The 17,089-nt window shown below is 41.3% G+C and overlaps 1 protein-coding gene across 3 annotated transcripts in view; it reads left to right on the top strand.

Annotated features, from left to right (window-relative positions):
* The window catches only part of LRRK1 (leucine rich repeat kinase 1), a 150,607-nt gene that overhangs the window by 44,283 nt on the left and 89,235 nt on the right, over positions 1–17,089 (top strand). For 2 of the 3 annotated variants that reach the window (XM_016927549.4, XM_063795445.1), the window contains one exon: positions 10,019–10,182. The exons of the other annotated variant lie outside the window; for it this stretch is intronic. In XM_016927549.4, coding sequence (XP_016783038.1) covers positions 10,019–10,182 — 164 coding nt within the window. The remainder of the gene's footprint in view (positions 1–10,018; positions 10,183–17,089) is intronic. 3 annotated transcript variants of the gene reach the window in all.

Raw genomic sequence — 17,089 nt, forward strand, 5'->3', positions numbered from 1 at the left:
TATGTAGAACTGCCCTCCCGCTTTCTGAAATGACCATCCGGTTGGCAGGGCCTCCCACGACGGCCAATGGACCAGAGGATGCACCCATTTCCCCACACTCATGCCAGCAAGGAATGTTACAAGCCTTTCAATGTTTTACTGTGTCAGGTGGACGTAACATAGCATCTTGTGATTAATCATATTTTTATTACTAAAGCAAATAGCACTTTTCCATGCAATTTTCCCCCAGGAGACCAACCTGTCTATATGTATAACCATCCATCTCCCTCTTATTAACAAAAATTCCTAGTGATCTGGTGAGTATATCCACAAAATAATAATCTATGCTGTGAAGCATTTCTGCAGTGAGAAATGCTGGCCTCTGAGCCAGAGCTGTTAGTCAGAGCCCGCAGAGCCTGGCCCTGGCTTTTGCTTTCCTGTCTGATGCAGGTGGAGGGCCTGGGTGATGGGTGCAATGGCCCTGAGCACCCGCCATCTGGAGAGGAATTATCACCGCAGATCACCCCGGGGCTGGGTGACCCTCCCTCCTCTGCACACCCCCAACCTCCACATCTTTCCCAAAGACGTCGAGGGTTGGATTTCACCGTAATGTGACCCAGAGATGTAAACGTCTGCTGATGCTGAAACACTAGAGTGATATCTGGTGAAAAAAGAAGCATCCTTCCAGTGGAAGGCTGGCAAAGCTAGGGCAACAGAGGGCGAGCCCCCAAAGTGCCAGGAGGGTGTCACCTCCCGGGAAGGCCAGCCCCGTTTCCCTGGTGCTTTGGCCACATGGGGACTCAGTGGCACAGGAAGGTCGCTAAACAACTATGACCAGGTCAGTAGCATCCTGAAGTTGACTTTTGTTTGTTCTGCAGTGAGCTGTGGGCTGGTAGATCATTTTCACTTTTTGCTGCTCTATTGACGGAGGCAAATGCAAGAAAAAAAAGTCATGGATATGCAAATCAAACGGCAGTGTCTTTTCTAAGATTTACAGAGGATGTCACACACTTCAGATTGACCAAAAACATTTGCCTTTTATTCTAAGTGTTTTCCTTGGTGGGGAGAAGAGAAATACACACACACACACGTGCACACGCGTGCGCGCACACACACATGAGGCCGACATTTAGAACTTACATAATTAAAGCCATTTTTTAATTTCATTTTCTCTATTTTCCTAGATTTGTAGGGAAAAAAAACAGTAGAAAGAGAATTTTATTCAAATTATTGGGACAGGAGTGAGACTTAACAATTATTCCTCTGGAACAAAAGGTAAGACTGTCTCCTTGGAACATAAGGACAGACAGAACCAGGGATGGACAGACAGGGGCGGTGTCTTTCAAGGTGTACCTGCAGAACAGTGAGCTGCCTGCCGTCAGGGACACGGTTGTCACAGCCAGCATTACTCTGTCATATTCATGGAATTCTGTTTTATTACTCTTTCAGAATACTGAAAAAGAAAAATAATTTCTGTTAGTTTTTCTGTAATTAGAATAATTTGTTTTTTCTGAAACATGAATTATGGAAATGATGTTTAAAGACTGAGTTATTGGCAGCTAAAATCACTTCTTCTTGAAATGGCTGATGGTGAAACACACAGTATCACTGAAGGGATTTCTTTAAAAATAGTATGTTAAATTGAAAGCAATTATCAAGAACTAAATGGTGTTCAGGTCCTATAGGTTTTTAAATATTTTATGTTTTTTCTAACCAAATGCTTCTTTATGTAGGAACTTTAACTTACCATCCATGGCGGGCACATTGAAATACCAGCATACAGTGAAGACTAACACTTATCAGCAACCAGAAATACGTTCACTTACAAGCTCAGAGCTTATTGTAAATGTTTCTTGTCGTCTTGAATGGCTGCACATGTGCTGACTCCATAACCCTAGCTATTCACTGCATTTATAATTTCATTTTCCCTAACCAGTTCCTACTTCTAACCACTGCCTTTAAAAATCAAACTAGCAACACCAACCAAACCTGAAAAAAAAAATCTCCTGGTGCTATTCATTTATCCTTCTCCTCCTTTACTTCGTTAAATACTTCATTGGAATGTATTAGCTTTACCTTAAAAGCAAGTGAGATGCCTGAAAATTTGGAAATTTTCATCACCATATATGAAAATAATGACATAAATTATAATTTAGAGAACAAAAAGGATTTTCTAAAATTTGAAACTGCATTATAGCAATGTTCTACTATTATTTTCCTACTAGCTCTAGCTACTTATTTGGGACATTAATGTGTTATTGAAATAGAATGTTTGCCCCTTTTTATTTTTTAATATGAATTTGAAATCTTTATGAGGAAAATATTTAGAACTGAGATATTTTACTGTATAAAAGAATATAATTATGGACAATAGTTGATGAATAAGCACAGGTAACTGAATAATCTCAAATAGTATCAATGCGTTTCCTACATTTCAAGTTTAAATCAAAAGTTGCCAATTCTCAAATACAAAACAATAGTATTTTGGAGAAAAAAATGACTAAATAAGTATTATCTCTAGGAAAAGGTGCAGAAGTTCTAAATTTTGATGAAGCCTAATTTAACAATTTTTCCTTTCCTGGTTATTGTTTTCTGTGGCGGTGAGGAGGGGCTTTTGCCTTTATATTTATTTCTGAACTATTTAATTTTTTTTCAGTGAGAATGTGTTCTTTTATTACTTTTGTAGTGTCTGTAAAGTTTTGAATGAAGCAGTCATATATTCCCATCACGCAGGTCTTGGGAAATAAAGAAGAAAAATCTTTTCTAGTTCTGTCATGAAGTCCCCCATGGCCCATGCCTAATACTCACTACGGTCAAAGCATTTGGGTCTTTTTTCTTTCAATTTAAATAAAGGTTAACCATTCTCTGTATAATTTCAGGAAATTAAATGAGATCAGCAGATTAAATTAAATGCATACGCATTAACTGGTGCCTTTTCCTAATGTCCTTCCAACAACTTGACTGGACCAGACCCTCAGCCCACAGGGTCGGTGAGAGTGGACATGGTGTCACCCCTGCAACTTAAGAAAGTCAGAGTCGAAACAGATAAACACCACAACATTTTTATAATGTAAAGAGAACTGAGCAGGTTCTAGATTCTTATTACATCATTTACTCCACACACAAGGCATGATTGAAAAATCAAGTTAAATCACCCTTGTAATCTCATGGGCACCTTATAGCCTACATATGCCCTAAGTTCCACCTTCAAAATGTCCCTTAACTTGGGCTTAAAGGTTTAGCTGTTTGTATGTATGTTCCTAACATGGACAGAAGAGGCTGCTTCATACCTGCTTGTGCATTCACACATACGCATACCTGCACATGTCTTTTACTGGATAAGCGGGTATTTGTTTAATTCTGAGAGACAAGCAATGACATAATTAAATGCCCCCATCTGAGGGATGACAGCAGTTGATTCTATTCCTTCTGGGCCCTGCTAATGGCCTTTCTCCCTCTGGCCTGCTCTCACATGTCTCAGGGGCTCTGCCTGTAAATAATTAATGGTGACTGTTAATGTGTGTTGGGAAGTGAAGCTGCCTTATTCACACGTATAACCACTTACACACCAAGCCTTTTCCCGATTCCTCTTTTCAAAAGCACACAGCCAAGGCACAATAATCTCCACTCAGACACAGCAATTCTGTGTTGGCATCTCAGGAATGATACAGATTGTGTGTGATGGTCATCCATTTACTTGGACTTTCAGAACGATTGCCTTTGAAATGGAGCAAGTCATGGCTTATCGTGAGTTGTAAAGACCCTGGATCGGTATTAGGGGCTTTGCTCTGTAAGCAGCTTGCCTTTTTTCTTTCTGCAGAGCAGGATTTTTCAGCTTTGGTGGCAAGAGCTCATACCTTGTGTCGTATGGCAAGCCATGCATTTAGAGTATAGACATTAGGACTCATATTTTCTCCCAACATTTTGTTATGAAAAATTTCAAACACACACTAAAGTTGGAAGAATTGAACCATCTATATTCATATACCTACCACGCAGATCACACCATTAACACTTTCCAAAATTTCTCTCTTGCCTTTCTATCCAACCATCCACTCATTTTTAATGCATTTCAAAGCATATTGCAAACATCTGTACACTTCACTCTTAAATACTGTAGCATGCCTAGTATGGACTAAGGTTCAATATTGTTTGTAGTTTTTTTAGGTAAAATATATATAAAGTAAGATGCACATATCTTACATGGACTGCTTGATAAGTTTTGACAAATACAGCAACTGTGTAATGAAAACTCCAGTGAGATATAGAACCACCAAACTGATGTCCTTGTGCCCCATCCACAGGAAAACTCACTGTCTACCGTATGCCCACGATCCACCCTTCTGATTTTTTTTCACTATATCTTAGAACAGCATATAAATGGAATCATTTTTGTAAGGTTTCTTTCACTCAGCATTATTTTTTTTGAGATTGCTATCAGTCTTTCCATAGATCAATCGGTCCTTCCTTTTTATTGTTGAGTAGTTACTTACCACGGTTTGTTTATTCATTCTCCTGTGGATGGACACTTGGGCTATTTACAGTTTGGAAATATCATGAATAAGGCTGCTATGAACATTCTTGGATACATTTCTGGACATATTTCTCTTGGTTAGATAAGAATGGAATTTATGGGTCACAGGGTAGGTATACATGTAGTTTTATAAGAAACCACCAGACCTGTTTCCAAAGTGATTGGACCATTTTGCACTCTAGCCAGTAAGGTATGAACATTCTGGTTGCTCCGTTTCCTCACCAAGTAGTGTTGGCCTTACAATTTTAGCCATTCTGTTGAGAGCATAGTGGTATCTCATTGTGGTTTTAATTTGCATTTCCCTGATGACTAATGACATTGAGCTTTTTGAATATTTTTTTGCTGTTTAAATCTTTGCCCTCTCTCTTTCTTTCTTCCTTTTCTTTTTCTTTCTTTCTTTTCTTTCTTTCTTTTTCTCTTTCTTTCCTTCCTTCCTTCCTTCCTCCCTTCCCTTCCCTTCCCTTTTCCTTTCTTTCTTTCCTTCCTTTCCTTCCCCTTTCCTTCCCCTTTCCTTCCCCTTCCCCTTCCTTTCCGTTCCCTTCCCTTCCTTCTGTTTTGTTTTTTTGAGACAGGGTCTTGTTCTGTCACCCAGGCCAGTGGAGTGCAGTGGTGCAGTCACAGCTCATTGAAGCCTTCACCTCCTGGGCTCAAGCCATCCTCCCACATCTCAGCTTCCTGAGTAGCTGGGACTACAGGTGTGCACCACCACGCCCGGCTAATTTTTAAAATGTTTTGTAGAGACAGGGTCTACATGTTTCCCAGACTGGTCTCAAACTCCTAGGCTCATGGATCCACCCACCTTGGCCTTCCAAATTGCTGGGATTACAGGTGTGAGCCACCAGGTCCAGCCTGCTCATTTTCAATTGGATTGTTTGTCTTTTTATTATGGAGTTACACGAGTTTTTATATTCTAGATACCATTTATTTTCAGATATGTTTTGATAATATGTTTTTGTAGTCTATAATTTGCCTATTTAATTTTAAATGGGGTCTTTTGAGGAGCAGAAGTTTTAAATTTTGATGAAGCCTAATTTAGCAATTTTTCCTTTCCTGGTTATTGTTTTCTGTGTCCCATGTAAGAAAGTAAGTAAAGACTTACTCTCAAGTCATGAAGGTAATCTCCGCTGTGTTTTCCTAGAAGCTTCATAGTTTTAGCCTTTATGTTTAGGTCCATGATTCATCTCAGTTATTTTTTCTTTTTTTTCAAGTTCAGGGGTACATGAGCAGGATGCGCTTGTTTGTTACATAGGTAAACATGTGCCATGGGGATTTACTGCACAGATCATCCCATCAGCCGGGTATTAAGCTCAGCATCCATTAGCTATTCTTCCTTATGCTCTTTCCCCACCCTCCCTCACCACAGGTGCCCAGTGTGTGTTGTTCCCCTCTTGTTTCCATGTATTCTCATCGGTCAGCTCCCACTTATAAGTGAGAACATGTGGTATTTGGTTTTCTGTTCCTGTGTTAGCTTGCTGAGGATAATGGCTTCCAACTCCATCCATGTCCCTGCAAAGAGATAATCTTATTCCTTTTTATGGCTGCATAGTATTCTATGGTGTATATATGTATCATATTTTCTTTGCTTTTTTCTTCTTTTTTTTTTTTGAGACAGAGTTTTGCTCTTGTTGACTAGGCTGAAGTGCAGTGGTGCTACCTCAGCTCACTGCAACCTCTGCTTCCCAGGTTCAAGCAATTCTCCTGCCTCAGCCTTCATAATAGCTGAGATTACAGGTGCCCACCACCACGCTGGGCTAATTTTTTGTATTTTCAGTAGAGATGGGGTTTCACCATGTTGGCCTGGCTGGTCTCGAACTCCTGGCCTCAGGTGATCCACCTGCCTTGGCCTCCCAAAGTGCTGGGATTATAGGCATGGGCCACCGCATGAGCCACTGCACCCAGCCACCACATTTTCTTTATCCGGTCCATCACTGATGGGCATTTGGGTTGATTCCATGACTTTGCTATTGTAAATAGTGCTGTAATGAACATGTGTGTGCCATCTCAAGATGATATTTGTATATGCTGAGAAGTAGGGGTCAGGGCTGCTTTTTATTAAATGAGGGTGTCCAGTTGTTCCAGCACTTTTTACTGAAAAGACTTTGCTTTTCCCATTGTACTGCTTTGGCTCCCTTGTCAAAAATCAATTGGATGTACAAGCACAGGTCTGTTTTTCAACCCTCTGTTCCATCCCTTGGAGCCATTTGTCTATACCAGTACCATACTCTCTTGATTACTATAGCTTTGTAGTTTGTTTGTTGGAAGGATAATGGCTTCCAACTCCATCCTTTCCAAGTCTTGAAATCAGGTAGTATACATTCTCCAACTCTCTTCTTTTTCAAGATTGCTTTGGATATTCTAGGTCTTTCAAATTTCCATATAAATTTAAGAATCAGACTGTCAATTTCTATCCCCCAAAAATGACCCTATTGGAATCATAGTTGGGATTAAATTGAATCTATAGATAAAATCAAAGAGAATTAACATCTTAACAGTACTGATTCTTCTAATCCTTGAAGATGGATGTCTTCCCACTTATTTAGGTCTTGTTCAATTTCTCTCAGCAATGTTTTATGTTTTCAGCGTACAGATCTTGCCCATCTTTTGTTACATTTTTTTCTAAGAATGTAATTTTATACTATCATAAACTATTTTTTCAATTTTTCAAATGTTAACTGCTATTATGTGATTCATTTTTGTGAGGTGTATGTTTGTGAGCCAACCGTGCTATGCATTTACATTTAAAAAGAAAAATAAGGCCAGTCGCAGCGGCTCACACCTGTAACCCCAACACTCTGTGAGGCTGAGGTGGGTGGATCACTTGAGGTCGAGAGTTTGAGACCAGCCTGGCCAACATGGTGAAACCCCATCTCTACTAAAAATACAAAAATTAGCTGGACTTGGTGGCGTGCACCTGTAATCCCAGCTACTCAGGAGGTTGAGGCATGAGAATCACTTGAACCCGGGAGGTGGAGATTGCAGTGAGCCGAGATTGCGCCACTGCACACCAGCCTTGGAAGCAGAGTGAAACTGTGTCTCAAAAAAAAAAAAGAAAAGAAAAAAGAAGAAGAAAATCAATCCAAAGCCTGTTTTATTCATCCTTTCAGAGAGGCAGCACAAAGATGGGTTGGGTTTAGCTTGAGAGCTGGGAGACCAAACTTCTGTCCCAGTTTGCCTCTACTGGCTGCGTGAACTTGGCCAAGGATGATAGTGTTGAAGTCAAAATAAAAATGTAGAGGTGAATTTTTATTTTTATTTTTTATTTGTACACATTTGTGGGGTGTATGTGACATTTTGTTATGTGTATATAGTACGTGGTGATCCAGTCAGGGCATTTAGGGTGTCCATCACCTGAATACAGTACATTTTTGTTAACTATAGTCACCCTACTCTGCTATCAAACACTGAATTTATTCCTTCTTACTGTATGCTTGTACCCTTTAACCCACTTCTGTTTGTCCTCCCTGCTCCCACACTCACCCTTCTCAGTCTCTGTTAGCTGTTTTTCCCATTTTTCCAGTCTTTGCCTCCATGGGATCAAATTTTTAGCTCCCACAAATAAGTGAGAACATGGAATATTTGTCTTTTTGTGCCTGCTTATTTCACTCAAGATAATGACCTCCAGTTCCATCCCTGCTGTTGCAAATGACAAAAGAATTTTTTTTTTTTTTTAGACAGAGTTTCACTCTGTCACCCAGGCTAGAGTGCAGTGGTGCAATCTCAGCTCACTGCTACCTCAGGCTCCTGGGTTCAAGTGATCCTCGTGCCTCAGCCACCTGAGTAGCTGGGATTACAGGCGCGTGCCACCACACCCGGCTAATTTTTGTGTCTTCAGTAGAGACGGGGTTTCACCATGTTGGCCAGGCTGGTCTCGAACTCCTGACCTCAAGTAATCTGCCTGCCTCGGACTCCCAAAGTGCTGGGATTACAGGCATAAGCCACCACACCCAGCCTCAAAAGGATTTTAAAATCTAATGTTTTCTTGGGATATAAGAATTGTAATTTGGGATATATATATATATAGGAGAGAGAGAGAGTGTGTGTGTGTGTGCGTGTGTGTGTGTTTTGGTATGTTTGAAGAATAAAGAGAAGGTTGGCAGTTTTGTAATAAAAAGGAGAAATGTTATGTGTGTTTTTCAAGAAAACTTATTAGTATTAGCAAGGTTTTGGAGAGTTGGCAAGTTATGATGGGTGAGTGACAGTTGTGGGTAAAGCTAGTTTTAAAGTCGTTTTAGTAGTTATTAGATAAAACTGGTTTTAGTTGTGGTAGGCATTTTTAGTAGTCGGGCTTGTAGAGAATCATGTTTTTGGAGTCATGTTATATGCCCCGAGTGCTTTTTCTTCTTGGCTTCTCAGCTCCGTTTTTGTTGGGTGTAAAAACAATAACCCAATTTGCTTGGTCACCTTTCACAGCAGTATTCTTTCCCTATTTCTGCTATCACTCCACACAATCGGAATTCAACTGCTCATCCATCACAGTCTTTCTGTAATATCTATGGAGAGAAAGCTTTTTACTGTTGTTCCCTAACCTCTTTGGAAATCTGGTAGAAGCTTTGAATTTTGTCCTCGAAAACCTGTACACACACACACACACACACACACACCCAGTTTTGTGTACAATTTTAGGATGTTCAGGGAACTTCTGAAGCCTGTTGGCCTTTCGGGGTCCACAGGCCCTCACTGTGAACCCCTTCTAGAGTGGAAGCTCGGGGAGGGCGAGAGGCCGCCTTCCTTTCCCTCGGCTCCTCCTGCACCCAGCGAGGGCTCGGCCTGCCGTGGCCGCTCCGGGAGTGACCGCCGCTTTTGTTGAACGGCCCGGGTGCTGGATCGCGGCCTCCCGCAGGGCTGGCCTCTCCTCCCGAGGGGCAGCAGGTGCTCAGGTGACCGGGAGCAGCCCACGCTCTGGTGAAGCAGCGCGACCCGAGGCCCGCTGTTGTCCCCCATCGTTACGCAGCGCCTTTGCGCAAGGGCAGGTCTGCAGTGAGGGCTGCTGATTTAAATCCCACGCCCTTCGTGGGGTTTTCTGGGCAGGGCGGGAAAGCGTCTGGATGTCCACAGCCCGAGGAGGGGGCCTGTCTTTCCTCCATCGCTAGGTACTCTATCCCCCGTGGGCACCGCCGCGGGACAGTGTGGCTGAGACCGGCGGCTCCTCTCGCCAAGGCCCCTGCGCCTCCGCTGCTGTCGGCGAGGTCAGCCCGGCCGCTCCCCCGCGGGCCGCTGTCCCCGGTGCCCTGGAAGGGCTCCAGGTGTCGGTCTCGCTGCAGAATCCTCCGAGCTGTGCTCGCCGCCCGGTGCCTTCGCAGCAGCCCCGGGAGGGCTCTGAGGCTGGGTTGCGGGTCGCGGGGCGGCGCGTGCAGGGAGCGTCGCGGGGCCACCCCTTTCTCTTCCCGGAGCCCCCACGATCGCGCAATGGGCCGCGCATCCTTCTGCTGTGTCCCACGGTGATTCTCAAGAGCACGCCGGCAGCTGACGGTGACGCCGTGTGTGTGTGTGTTTCCCCCCGCGCAGGTGCCGGGGACATGGGCGGCAAGCCGTCCACGCCGGGCGGTGACCCCGCAGCGCGGTCCCACGGGACGGAAGGCATCCGCGCCGCGTACCGGCGGGGAGACCGCGGCGGCGCCCGGGACCTGCTGCAGGAGGCCTGCGACCAGTGCGCGTCCCAGCTGGAAAAGGTAGGGGAGCGCCGGCCCCTGCGGCCACCCGTGCCGCCCTGGGCTGGACGAAGGGGACCGCTCAGACGATTTTCTCCTTATTGTCGTAACGGTAATGAGCATTTTTATTGTGTTCTGGAAACGCCTCGCTTTGCATATAAACTTGTGGGCGCCTTTCCTTTCCAATTGACTTCTCAGTCTGATGTCCCCTAAGCAGGCCCCTGCCACCTTTTCATGGGAGGCCTCTGAGGGACAGGGGTGGGGCCACTTAAATGTAAAGAACAAAATGCCACCCAGAGGCTTAACCTACTGTATTCTTTTACGCTTTTTGTCATTATAAAAAGTAGCACATGCTGGAAAAATGAAATTTAGAAAATATGTCAAAGTAGGAAAAATGGGACAAAAAAGTTACCAAATTCCTGATACACCCTAAAACCCACTTAACAGTTTTGCTGTATTTTCTTCCAGCCTGCCGATCTGAGCATACATTGTTGTTGTTGTTTCTAATATAGATGCAGACAGATTGCATATATGGTTATGCAGCTGCTGCTCGTACTTTTATAATATTATTTTAAGAATTTTCCAGATGATTAAAAATTCCTTATAGGCGTCTCCTTCAATGGCTGCATGACACTCCATCTAGAGGGACCGTGTCTACCTGGCTATTCATCTTGGCTGATATTAGGATTGCTTCTCATTTCTTACTAATATAAACGATGCTCTATCGAATGTTTTTGCCTAATTCTTTTCTTATTGTAATGTTATTTTCTTAGCATAGATCTGCAGGGATTGAGAATGTGGATATGAGGACTTTTAAAGTTTTGGAATACATGCCAAGCTGTTTTCCAAAAATCTTCTACAGATTAACCCTCCCAGCAAAAATTGGAGTGGGTCATTACCACATTTTTTGCCCTTGTCGGGGATTCTTACTGGCTATTATCATGAAAATACCTTAAGGATGTTTTATTTGCATTACTTTGATTAGGACAGGTTTAACATGTCTCCATTTTATTGACAGTTAGAATTCATTCAATTCCTAAAACTCCAACCTGTTCTCAGAAGTGTAAGAGATTGGGAGAGGGGCAGTACAGCATGCTTGGGAATTGTTAAGCAGAAGGAAGGCATTTGAGATCCCTCTGATTAGGAATTCATGGTGGATATGGAAAAGGATCATTCTTCTGCACAGAGAGAGCTGCGCTGTGCACACGAGCAGGTCAGAGCTGTGGGCTCCTCGGGTGCACCCCAGTGGCCTCAAGCAGGGAGGAGCTGGGCAGCAAACACAGCCTGGCATCCCTGCCAAGTGGCCAAGCAGCCAGAGATAGTGGCTCATTCCAGAGCTGTGCAGATTCAGGGATGTGGCAGCAGCAGGAGATGCTGACGGGGGAAGATGATCATGGAGAGACCTGAGAGCCAAGGGGGATGTGACTTCATCCTGAGGGTGGAAAAGCTGTTAAAGGGAGTGGCATCATAATTTGGCAAAGGGCACTCTGGCCCATATTTGAATAAAGGAAAACAGAGTCCAGGGTGTGGGTCTCCTCTGTGGCATCATGGACAGTGGCAACTCAAAATCGAGAAGGTTCCTAGAAAGCTGCCTCTCCCCTGAATACAGGACTGATGAAATCCCAGCTGATTGGACTTTGAGAAGACAGTGAGGAAAAGGATGGATACATCTGTGTTTTCATAAAAATGTAAAATTATAGGTCCAAAAAATACTATAAATAAGAGTCAAGGGTTGATGCAAAAGGAGAAAGTATATGGCTAATATCCTTCATTGACAAAGAGCTTTTACAAGTCAGTATGAAATAATAACATAATTTTCAAAAAGGCAACAGGACATGGAAACAGCAAAATAAAGGTAAAGAAAGTAGAAGGCATGAAACTGTAAAAATAATTTGAAAGTTTTGAAATAGAAAGCAAAGTAGAAATAAGTAGAAATGACCACCAAATCAAAAATTGGTTCTTTGAAGAGATTAATAAAATAGAAAATCTCTGGTGAGAGTAAAAGATAAAAAAGAAGAAACAGATAAATCAGGAATATAAAAGAGAACTTCATGACAGTTTATACAAACATTAAAAACATAATAAGAGAATGTGTTATGAACAAGTTTATGTTAAAACACTCAAAAATTTAGATGAAATAAACAAATAAAAAGAAAAATTTAACTTTAAAAAGAAACAGAAAGCATGAATAGTATTTCAACCATGAGGGAAATAAATCAATCATGTAAAACCTTCTGACAAAGCAAATTCTAGGTCTACATGGTTTTACTGGTGTGTTCTACCAATAATATAATCACTTGTCCAGAAAATAGAAAAAGAGGGTGCACTCACCTGTTCCTTTAATGAAGCTAACACAACCTTAATACCAAGAGTAGGTGAGAACAGTACCTGGAATGAAAATGACTAAGGATATGAATAGGCAAATAGACACACACACACACCTGAAAGATACTCAGATAGATGGTACACATATGTAAAGTTATTCAACTTCGTTAATGCTTATAGAAAGGCAAATAAAACAAAAATGAAACAGCCTTTTTAAGCTAATCAGATTGACACCTTAAAGTTTGATAAAAATCAGAAGGAAGGCTATGGGAACTTACACACCTTTATTCAATGCTACTAGGAAGGTACTAGGAATGTGTGCAGCCTCTTTGGAAGGCCATCTGAAAATGCTTGTGAAATTTTCAAATTTCATTATCTTTGACCCAGCAAAACTACTGCTAGGAACTTACCCCTACAGATATACTTGAAAAAAAATTACCAATTTGTATGTGTAAGGATGTTCATTCAAGTTGTGTTTAAGATAGAACAACCTTGAAAACTGCCTAACTGTTCCATCCACAGGAGAAGGCTGCTACAGAAATCTCAGCCTGTCCTGGTCCTAGAATACCACACAGCACTCCAAAAGGACAAGATAATCTCTAGCAGCTGTTTTGGAAAGAACTCCAGTGTAACTTAATGTAATAAGTGCAGAACTTCTGCTTCCGGGAAGATGGAGGGAATATGGAGGTTGTTTCCTTTGCCCTCTTCTTCTCACTAAGTGCACTGAAGCTCTAGACGTTACATGTAAAACAAACGTAGGATTCTGAAAGGTGGAGAAAAGAAGGCAGAGTAGCTGGTGGCTTCAGTACTCAAGGAAATCACAATAGTACGTTTTTGGGTTTTATTTGTATCTCATACATCCCAAACCACATACTGAGGAAGTTGGCAATCCAGAAACACAAACTGGCACAGAGAAAAAAAAAAAAAAATTCCAAGGAAAGCCTGCTCTCTCCAACCAAAGCACCAAGAAAGGAACAGCAAAGCCAGGCAGGAAACTTACAGGCAGTCACCAACCCTCTTCGGCAAAACACTGAAGAAATATACTTGCAGCCCAGCCCCACCCCTCACCAGCAAAGGCCAGGTGGAGAGCTTAGATTTCCACCCTTGCCAGGCTGTAACAGGCACCCCAATCATCCCCACCCCAGGGTGTCAGAGAAGGCTGTGAGGAGCTGGGGTGCTAATCCCCACCAGGTGGTGACAACATCCCTCATCACCATCAGTGGACAGCATGTGGGGAGCCTGGACTTCTGTCCCCACCCAGCCTGGCAGTAATGAGACATGCATTCCCCATCTAACTAGGGTAGAATTGAAGCAGGCCTAGAGGAGAACCTGAAGTCCCAATGCTGCCCGGCAATAACAAGGAGCCCCTGCTTACTGGGTGTCAACTGATTCTAAGTACAGCTCCCAGATTTCCACCCCACCAGGCAGCAATGAAGGGGCATCTCTCTTTACCCACCAGAGTGGCGTCAGAGGAGACCTGCCAAAACACAAGATTGAAGTAAGATCCAGAGTCTTAAAACATAAAGACCCAAATATCCAGGCCACAATAAAAAATTACTCATAATTACCAAGATCAGAAAGATCGCAAACTCACTGAGACAAGACAACCAAGAGAGGCCAACACCAGGATGACTCCAATGTTAGAATCATCTAACAAGGATTTGAAGGCAGTCATCATAAAAATGCTTCTGTGAGCAATTATAAATACACTTGAAACAAATGGAGTAATAGAAAGTTTCGGCAAAGAAATAAAAGACATGAGGAGAGCCAAATGAAAATTTTAGAACTTAAAAGTACAATACCTGAAATTTTAAAATAAAAAAAAACTCAATGAATGGGCTCAACTGTAGAATGGAGAAGAGAGGACAGGGGAAAGAATCAGGGAGAAGACAGAACAGTAGAAATTACCCACTCTGGAACAAAAGCCAAAACAAAAGAAAATAGACTGAAAAAAACAACAGAGCCTCATGGACATGTGAGGATTTTAACAGAAGAGCCAACAGTCATGTCATCAGAATCCCAGGAGACTAGACAGAAGGCAAGGCTGAAGGAGAACTCAAAGAAACAATGGCTGAAAGCTTCTCAAACTCGCAGGAGACATAAATGTTCAGATTCAAGAAGTTGAAAACAAACAGGATATGCCCAGAGAAATCCATTCCAAGCACATCATAGTCAAGCTTATTAAAACTAAAGACAAAACAAAATAAACCCTTGGAAGTAGTCAAAGGGAAACATTGCCTTTAGGGGAAAAACAGTCCAAAAGACGAAAATCACCAACATCAGAAGGGAAACACAGAACATCACTACAGATCCTGCAGATATCAAAAAGATATTAAGGGGACATTATGAACAGCTCTAAACACATACATTGGACAACTTAGATGAAATGGATAAATCCTTGAAAAGTAGAAATTACCACAACTTAATAGGAAATACATAATTTGAATAGCCTTTTAACTATTAAGAAAATTCAATTCATAATTTTAAACTTCCCCAAAAAATAAATTTACAGGTTCAGATGGCTTCACTGGATAATTCTACCTAACATTTAAAGAATTAATACCAATGCTACATAGTCTCTTCTAGAAAATAGAAAAGGGAACATGTTTTAACACTTTCATGAAGCCTGTATTACCCTGACACCAAAACCAAAGACAGTGTTAAAAAAAGAAAAGTACGGACCAATGCCCATTATGAATATGGATGCAAAAATTCTTCACAAAATTTTAGCAAGTACAATTCTGCTATATGTAAAAGGAATTATAAGCCATGACCAAGTGGAATTTATTCCAGAGATGCAAAGTTGCTTCAGTTTCAATCATCAATCAGTGTAATCCTCCTTATTAATAAACTAAAAAAGAAAAGTTACCTAATCATATCAATTGATACAGAAAAAAATTGACAAACTTCAATACCATGTTTTTCAAAAACTCTTAGAAAATTAAGAATAGGATGGAACTTCCTCAATTGGGTAAAGAATATTGACAAAAACCTACAACTAACATCATTCTTGATGTTGAAGACTGTTTTCCCATGAGATCAGAAACAAGGCAAGAATGTCCATTCTCAATATAATACTGCAAGTTCTATTCAAGAGCAACTATAATGTCATTGTATTTAAAAAATACTGTTCAATGTATTTAATATATTGCTGGAAATTCTAGCCAATGCAAGAAGGCAAGGCAATGAAATAAAAGGCACACAGATATGAAAGAAATAAATTAAACTGTCTCTATGTGTAGATCACATGACAATCTATACAGAAAATCCATAAAAGAAATGATTTATGAAAGAAAAATTGGTAAACTGGACCTCACCAAGATTAAAAACTTTTCTCTGAGAAATACCTAAGACAGTGATTCTAAAAAAAGCTACAGACTGAGAGAGGTATTTACAAATCACTTGTCTGACAAAGGACTCATAGCTAGAATATATAAAGAACTCTCAGAACTCAACATGAAAAAGCAAACAATCCAAATAGAAAATGTATGAGATACGTGAAGAGACATTTCACTGAGGAAGACACACAGATGGCAAATAAGTACGTGAAAAGATGTTCAACATCGTTAGCCATTAGGGAAATGAAAGTTAGAGCAATGATAAGATGTCATCACACAGCTTTATGAACAGCAAAAATAAAAAATAGTGACAGTACCAAATTCAGATTGCGATGCAGAGAAGGGGTATCTCTAATGTGTTGCCACTGAGAATGTAACATGGTACAATCACGCTGGAAACTAGTTTGTCAGTTTCTTTAAAAAAACTAGAAATACACTTATGAACCAGCAATTGAACTCCTGAACATTTAGTCTAGAGAGAGGAAACTTACATGCACATGAAAACTTGCTCATGATGTGTCATACCAACTTTATTTGTAATGGCCCAAAACTGGATACAACCAAAGACTTTCAGTAAGTGGATACTTAAACATATATGGAGTACTACTAAGCTATACAAAGGAGCTCTCCTGAAACACGCAGCAACTCAGAATGATCTCAGGACATTATGCTGAGTAAAAAAAAAAAGCCAATCTCAAAAGATCATATTCTCTGTGATTCCATTTATGTAACATTCTCAAAATGACCAAATTATACAGGTGGAAGAGAGATTAGTGTTTGTCAGGGGTTAGAGACGGTGAAGAGGAAGAGAATGAGTGAGACTACCATGGGTGTGTGGCATGAGGGAGACCTTTTGATGGAACGGGTGATGGAACAGGTTCGTATCTTGATTGTGGTAGTGGCTACTCAAGTCTACATGTGTGACAAAATGCAGAACTATATACATACATTGTAGTAACGTCAAGTATCTTGCTACAATTATGTAACATATTGCCATCGGGGGAAACTGCATGAAGGATACTAGGGTCTTCTCAGTACTATCTTTGTAACTTCCTGTGAATCTCTGATTAGTTCAAAGCAAAAAGTTAAAAAAAAAATAGGTAAAGTATAATTCCACTTTTACAGCACTTAAAAACTAGTAATAGTTAATCTATGATGTTAGAAGTCAGTATAGTGGCTACACACCATAGGGCAGTTACTAGAAGGAACAAAGGGGGCTTCTGGACACAGGTGATGTCCTGGTCTTTGGACTGAGGCCAGTTACA

Source organism: Pan troglodytes, chromosome 16 (genome assembly GCF_028858775.2).
Source record: "Pan troglodytes isolate AG18354 chromosome 16, NHGRI_mPanTro3-v2.0_pri, whole genome shotgun sequence".
NCBI classification, from domain to species: Eukaryota; Metazoa; Chordata; class Mammalia; order Primates; family Hominidae; genus Pan; species Pan troglodytes.